A 6,998-nucleotide genomic window follows, 5' to 3' on the forward strand; every position below is an offset into this window, starting at 1 on the left:
AAATTTCGAAATGCACCCAAACAACCAATAAGGATTCAACGGATGGGTTATTTTTCCTTTATTTTTCCATACATCAGTATGGATTTTTACAGTTAATAGTAAATTAGTGAGAAAAGGTTGAGCTACAAAACTCCTCAATTTACCCAATAAAAATAGATTCTCAAAAAAGAAGCTATCCAGGGGATGCATTAGAGAAGCACAGGTCAAGGTTCAACAGAATGCCATCAGAACCCTAAAGCATCTCCATTCTGTTGCACTCCCAATACCTGAAGGTTGAATCCAAGTCTTACTAACATTTCTTCTCCTCAATATCCAACAGAAGAAAAGGAAAATTAATTAAAACACTTACCAATCCTACAGATAAAACAAAAAAGAGGAATTGGATTAACACAGCCGGTTTTGTTTCTCCCATCAACAGTCATTAACACTTCTTGGATGGCATCAGCTTCCTTTGTCATTGCAAATGTCAATAAGGAAGTAATTCTTTCTAAGCAAGATTCTGGTGTTTCCTGATCACAACTCGTAAATCTTACCAACTAAAATTTCATTGTTTCATTCACGATTTCAAATTGGTCCTCCGAAACAGCTGCAACAATACCAAGAAAAATGGGAAAAAAGGGTAACGCAATAGTTTGCTGCCTTACTGATCAAAGCTCATACATAGGTTTCAGCTAAGATGGGGCCTTCGTCCGCGTTGTTTTGCTGATCGTCATCCTTGTGATCAGCCTGTTCCTTGATCTTCAGACCCTGTAACTCGTCCACACATGCCTTCTCTCCCTCAGATATCTCCGTTCCCAATACTCTGATGTCACTGTGCCGACCTTCCTCATCACTCAACGAATCGCCAACGCCGGCGACGATGACATCATTCCCGAAGGTTTGTGGCAGGCCACCGCCTTTCTCATTGCTACAGGGTCCCGGTTGAGCCGCTGTCGGTGCCGGTGATATCCCTACCAACGCATCCGACAACTTGGCATCGCTTGGGCCAAGATCCTGGATACAGCTATTGGCATCGTCTTTTTCATCTTCTGCGATGGTGAGGATTGAGGAAGCCCGAGAGCTGATGGAGGTGGCGGCCTTGAGGAATGCTTCTTTGATGGCTTCAGGGGAAAGAGCGCAGTCCTCCAGGCCTGCATCTTCGAGTCTCGGTGGTCGAATCGTGCTCAACAGCCCTTCATCCCCGGTTGCTTCCATCCTCCTCGTAACCCTAACCTTTACCCTCAAAAGAATCTCTGATTTAGATCGAAATCAAAAGCTTACTCCTCTTTACTTTCCACTGTGGTTTGCTCTTGTCACAACATTGAACTATCCCTTAGTATTAGTACTCAATCTTCTGGCAGCCACTATACAGTTTCTTCTGAGGAGCATTTCCCACCCATGTGGCCATGTATCCGTATGACACAGTGGAGTGACCAAAACGGGAAGATTCTCGATGGATTGAATACAGAGGAATTTGAGAGCGGTTGAGCAGTCTACTTAGATCCTCGATTAGGGGTTCCTACATATTTCCACCCCATACTACACTACAAGTTTCACAAAATCCCCACCAGTCTCTTTGGTGAGGAAATTCTAATTACCGGGAATGTGATATGATCTCATATCAACATATGGAGGTTAATCCTACATCAGTTTTCAAACAGAATTAATGTGGATTGACATGATCTTAAGTCCCTTCACCTTGTTATTGGACCAACTTGGTGCTAAAGTGAAAAGCTTTTAAGAAAGAGCTACCTACTGCGTGAGAAAAACCTTGGAGCAAATGAAAACCATTTAGAAAGGGCAATTTGATCCGAAGTGGGTCCCCTAATAGACTGGTTTATGAAGTTGAGTTCTTCTCCGAAGGGAACAATGGGTTCTAAGGACTCCCTTGCAAAGTGAAGATACTATAAGAGAGTATGATGTATTAAGGGTCCGTATAAATGTGAACACCGAATATATTTCATATCAGCATGTAAGTCTTAATAAATTAAAGTGATAGATAGTCTTGGAAGGGAGATACAGATAGACCATTGCCACATTGTCTCCATTTCTTTGACACCTACTATATAATACAGCCCCTAATAACCTTCACTGAATTATTACTGGATAATGAATGGAGGATGAAGTATCCTTTACATCCCAATACAAACACACATTTCCTTATAGACACCCTAACATTCACAGCCAGTAGATCTTTGTTGCCGACCTCCACCCGCAACATCAATGGTCTCAGGCAGATATCTTCATTAACAAACACAACGTCAGCAACTACTAAAGATATTACAAAACTCTGTCAGCTCTGAAAAAGCACACACACAAACACAAGACAAGAGAAGGAAATAAAGCCCCAGAATACTTACATTTCTTCTTCAGGTTCATTCTTTAGAGCATCCTTGGCTATACATTGAAAAGCAGCTTCCACATTAATGCCCTCCTTTGCAGAAGTCTCAAAGTAGGGAATGTTCCCCTTGGAGGCACACCATGCCTTAGCCTTCTTCTCAGATACCTAAAGTCAAAACACAAGCATACAAAAATTACAGATAAGATTGTAAGAAGATCATGCAAGAAAACAACATAGCCCAGTAAATTTTCCCACAATGCTTTAAAGCTGGTCAGAAAATATACAAGAAAGAAAAGAAATGCCCGCTTACCACTCGGCTGTTGCCACCATCAACATCTATCTTGTTCCCCAACACTACAAATGGAAAGTTCTCGGGGTCCGATGGACTTGCCTGAAAAAATAACAAAAAATATCTCAAGGCTTTGGTTATTCAGAAACTAGAGACTGCTACATATTCAAGATGGTTGCACTGCTAATTACCTGAATCAGAAATTCTTCTCGCCAATTGTTAAGGTCCTCAAACGATTTCATGACATTCACATCATAGACGAGAACACAACAGTCTGCACCTCGGTAGAAAGCAACACCAAGACTTTGGAACCTCTCCTGCCCAGCAGTATCCCATATCTGAACAGATGATCGCAAAATAGGTCGGTCACAACATAAAAGAAGTGGTTGCAACAAGTGAATTCTCTCAAATAATTACCCCACTTCATGGGAAAAAATACAAGTCAAATACAGACCCAATAGGCAAGGTGATGCAGCCCAGTTTCAAAGAGCATCCAGATAGGTAGTCTTAAAAAGTATCAAAGGAAGAAGAAGAAGAAGACCTTGAAGCACTATTGAAAAACTTAAACTCAGTTGTTAACTTAGTGCTGTAACTGAGTTTTAAATTTGTTTCTTTGTTAGCTTTGTTATCTAGTTAGTTGGATAAGGGTAACAGTTTAATTTGTTAAAGAGTTCTACTTCATCTTCTTTCCTTGTAATAGTTTATTTAGATAGGATAGAGTTTTATGTAGTTAAAACACTCCAATTCCTTCCCCATGGTTTGGAGAGTGACTTTTTTTCCTTCTTTTTTCTCGTCTTCTACTTAAGACACTACTTCCTACATAGAGTACGAGATTAACACTTAACTTTACATATAGTTCGTAAGAGCCATTGAGCTCCAAACAATTTATTTTAATAAAAGAGATTGGCTTGGCGCTGTTCATGGTCTCTATGACTTGAGATTTGGTAGTATGATTCAACTGCCTTGTTGGTGAGATTCCAATACTGCTGGTGGGATTCCAGCAAAGCTAGGTGAGAGGTCTGGTCATATCCTCCTTCTATAAACCCCTTCTTCACTGTTGAAATTCTGCAATCAGATCAGATCAGATATTTTCCGTTTGTTTCTTCTATAAGTTTCTGCAATTTCTAGTAATCTTTTCTCAGATTCTTCTAATTTATCACTGTTATTGAACCATTGTTCTTCTGGGTTTTCTGACAGCATATCATTCTGAACTGAGGTTTAAAAAGATCTATTTATATCAGTTTTTCCTGCATTTTTATGACCTACGATATCCTGAGCTTTAGTGGTTTTCTGATCATGATATAAGGAGCTGCTCAGACAGATCTAGCCATCAGATCTACTTCATAGCTAGATAAGTTCTTTACTGTTCTAAGAGTTACAATCGACCAGAAGTTGGTTTGAATCCATCCAGTATTTTGTAAGTTACTTGAGATCTAGTTCTTAGGATCTTAAGTTGCTAATTCTAAAACAGGACTTGTACATAAGATCCAACCGTTGGATCAGGCTCTTCTTTGGTGGAGTTATTCTTAAGAGTCAGACCTTCAACCAGAATCTCCCATCAATCTGAATTGTTGATTGCTATATAATTAGATTCTCTTGAATCTGGTTGTACCTTCTTCTCTGCAGTAAGTTCTTAGGCTTCTAGATACTCATCACAAGGTATCCCGGCCTTTAGGTTAGGACAAACCTCAACCGACCCTCTAATGTAGATGAGCCCATGTAATGTAAGATCAAATCACAAGTGATCCAATCACAGGTAGGATCTTTAGTAAATTCAATAAAAATCAGATTCAGGAACAAATAGGATGAATATAACAGAAAATAGAGAACGAAGGGAAGAATGGGGGTAGGGGAATAATTTTGCAGATAGCAAAAAAAAACTTTCATTCAATCAAATTCGTTGTCAATGTTGTAGCCGCTTACAAACTTATATAGAAGACTCAAAATAGAGTCAAACATTAAAAAGGAAAGGCCTAACCCAGTCCTTAACTAATTAGGAAACCTAAACTGACTAGAAAACTGAAATAACAAAGAAAATAGACTCAAAACAGGACTCTAATTAAACTAATGAATTAAATCTCGTTTTCTTACTTTCTACTCATATTTTAGGCCCATTAAAGTGGTCCGTTACAAAGAAAACCCATAGGATCAAAGGCCCAACACATGCATAACCCAACCCAAGGTTCATTTCCAAGAAAATAAGCCCATTAAGTGACATATCTGCATCACCATGCATGGGCTTCACTACTGCAGGAGGAAGAACCAGAACCATCATTAAAACTGGTTCAGATCTGGGCCCCTTGAGCTCAAGTTTTTGTCTTCAAATTTTCTCTCTTTGTGAGACTAGTCATCAAGCAAGTAAGGAGAATCAATTCAAGCGTCTAGAAGGGGTGAAATCCTCTCTACCAATTGGGTTTTACAGCAGTTTCCAGCCGTAGTTTGTCCTATGTGTTGACTTGATGAAAAACAAGAAACAAAACTTGGTTTCAGGCTTTCAGCTTCTATATGATCCCCGGTTTCTATTTATTTCTTCCCTTAGCCAGCAAGCGTTTGACTAAGAAAGTTTTGTTTCCTTAATCAGTTTCTATTTTGAAACTTGCCTTTTGTAAGACTTTCTTTCAGTTTTAGTTTCCCAAATAAGCACTTTAATTTTGTGAAGCTTAGGCCAAGATAAATAGGGCCCATCGATTGTAATTGAATTCACGATTGAATCAATAAAATTTGTAATTTGTTTGCTAGTAAATCCGAGAGATTTGTGCCAATAACTAAGATAGCTGTGGGTGAGAGGCCCAAGTCTGAGATGGCCTACCCCCACCCACATCTATTCCATCGGTATCCTGTATTCTACTTCTTTCTCTTTGCTGATTGATCTTTGATCTTTGAGTGGTGATTTAAGCCCTGTTGAAGCCATCCTAAGGATCCAAACATTAGAGGCAGTTGAAGACCTAAGTTCAGCCTTGCAGTCAAGGATTAAAGTATCGATATCGGTCGGCTAAATTTAAGATACATATCGAAGGGTTTCGTATCGGAAATACGTTAAGATACACATAAATGGACAGGATACACATTTTTGTACACTTTTGCATTTAAAAAACAGTATTAAAAAACAAAATATAATATGTATCATGCATAAAAACTAAAATGGAGAACACCATATTAAAAGAGACAAGCGTATTCAATTGAAATTTTTCAAAAGGATGAGGTTTCTTACATGTATCATGCATAAACACTAAAATGGATAACACCATATTGAGAAACAAGTGCATTCAATTGAAATTGTTATAAAGGATAAGGTTCTATAAGAATAGAAGCGACTAGGATGATGATGTGCACCAGCTTGTTATTAGCGAACCCTGAACTCAATGTAATCCAAAAAGTACTGGTGATTTTCCCCAAAAAACGGTGGGGGGCCATGGGGGTTGCAAGGGGACAAGAGGTGCCCCGCCCTATTTTTTTTTTTGAAAATCATAAACTGGGGGTAATTTTGAAGAGAAAAATGCCCCAAAACTCGCCTCAGCATTTGTTCACGATTCGAGTTTCATAAAAGGCATTCTATCCCTTTAAGGAGACGTATTGAGTGTATTGAGCTGTATCGGTATCATATCGGCCGATACGTGCCAATACCCTTAAACTTTCATTCATTCATTCATTTGGGCAAATATACGTATCAATGAATATCGTATTGTACGATACGATATGATGCTTATCGATAGCCAAAATTTTTATAAAATAAATGTATAGTATTGTTGAGTATCGTATCAATACCAATGATAGTGATACGTATCAGCTGATATGGTACGATACGCACCGATTCTTTAAACCATGCTTACATTCCAAATCGATCCCAGATCTGACAGGGTTTTGGGACTGTTGCGATCCTCCTTGTCAACCAGATTAGGGCTCATCTTCAGTCACCCTTTTGAGGTTAATCAAGAGTCCCAAGAGCAGCACTCTACCAGCTTTCAGGCCTGGTCCTCGGTCTGGTTTGCGAGATATTAAAGATCTCCCAAATTCAAAAGGAAAGCTATATCTCTACAACCTGTGGTCTATCTAAGCTAATGTTCTGGGGTTCTATTGAGCCTATTAAGATACTCCGTTGATTCCAGTTTCAGTCTCAACTGAGGCCTCGGCTGTGACTTTCAAGTTTTTACAGATTTGACCTAATTTCTGGTTTTGTTCTCAGTTATAGTCTATAGCCTGATTTGGTTATGTTCCTTAGCTGTTGTCTGGAGTTTATTCTATATCTCATTGGGGAGCCAACCCCATTTAGTTGGGACAAGGCTGAGCTGTTGTTGTCTATATCTTAATGGGATGGGGCTGATTACACCTGTAATTAGCTTAACATTAGTCACATTAACTCATCCCCCCACCCAAAAAAAAAAAAAAAAA

The 6,998-nt window shown here is 39.1% G+C and overlaps 2 protein-coding genes across 2 annotated transcripts in view; both read right to left on the reverse strand.

Annotated features, from left to right (window-relative positions):
- Positions 1 to 267: 267 nt before the first annotated feature.
- On the reverse strand, positions 268 to 1,544 carry LOC122081167. The gene has a single exon (XM_042648166.1). It carries the CDS (start codon positions 1,192 to 1,194, stop codon positions 655 to 657), a length of 540 nt encoding a protein of 179 aa, XP_042504100.1. The 5' UTR covers positions 1,195 to 1,544; the 3' UTR covers positions 268 to 654.
- A 372-nt stretch (positions 1,545 to 1,916) lies between these two features.
- LOC122080845 (ras-related protein Rab7) overlaps positions 1,917 to 6,998 on the reverse strand; it is an 11,748-nt gene continuing 6,666 nt past the window's right edge. The window contains exons 4-7 of the mRNA XM_042647716.1: positions 2,801 to 2,947; positions 2,631 to 2,711; positions 2,340 to 2,485; positions 1,917 to 2,220 (exon numbers count right to left, since the gene is read on the reverse strand). Coding sequence (XP_042503650.1) covers positions 2,151 to 2,220; positions 2,340 to 2,485; positions 2,631 to 2,711; positions 2,801 to 2,947 — 444 coding nt within the window. The 3' untranslated portion in view covers positions 1,917 to 2,150. The remainder of the gene's footprint in view (positions 2,221 to 2,339; positions 2,486 to 2,630; positions 2,712 to 2,800; positions 2,948 to 6,998) is intronic.

Source organism: Macadamia integrifolia, chromosome 6 (assembly GCF_013358625.1).
Source record: "Macadamia integrifolia cultivar HAES 741 chromosome 6, SCU_Mint_v3, whole genome shotgun sequence".
In the NCBI taxonomy this organism is placed as follows: domain Eukaryota; kingdom Viridiplantae; phylum Streptophyta; class Magnoliopsida; order Proteales; family Proteaceae; genus Macadamia; species Macadamia integrifolia.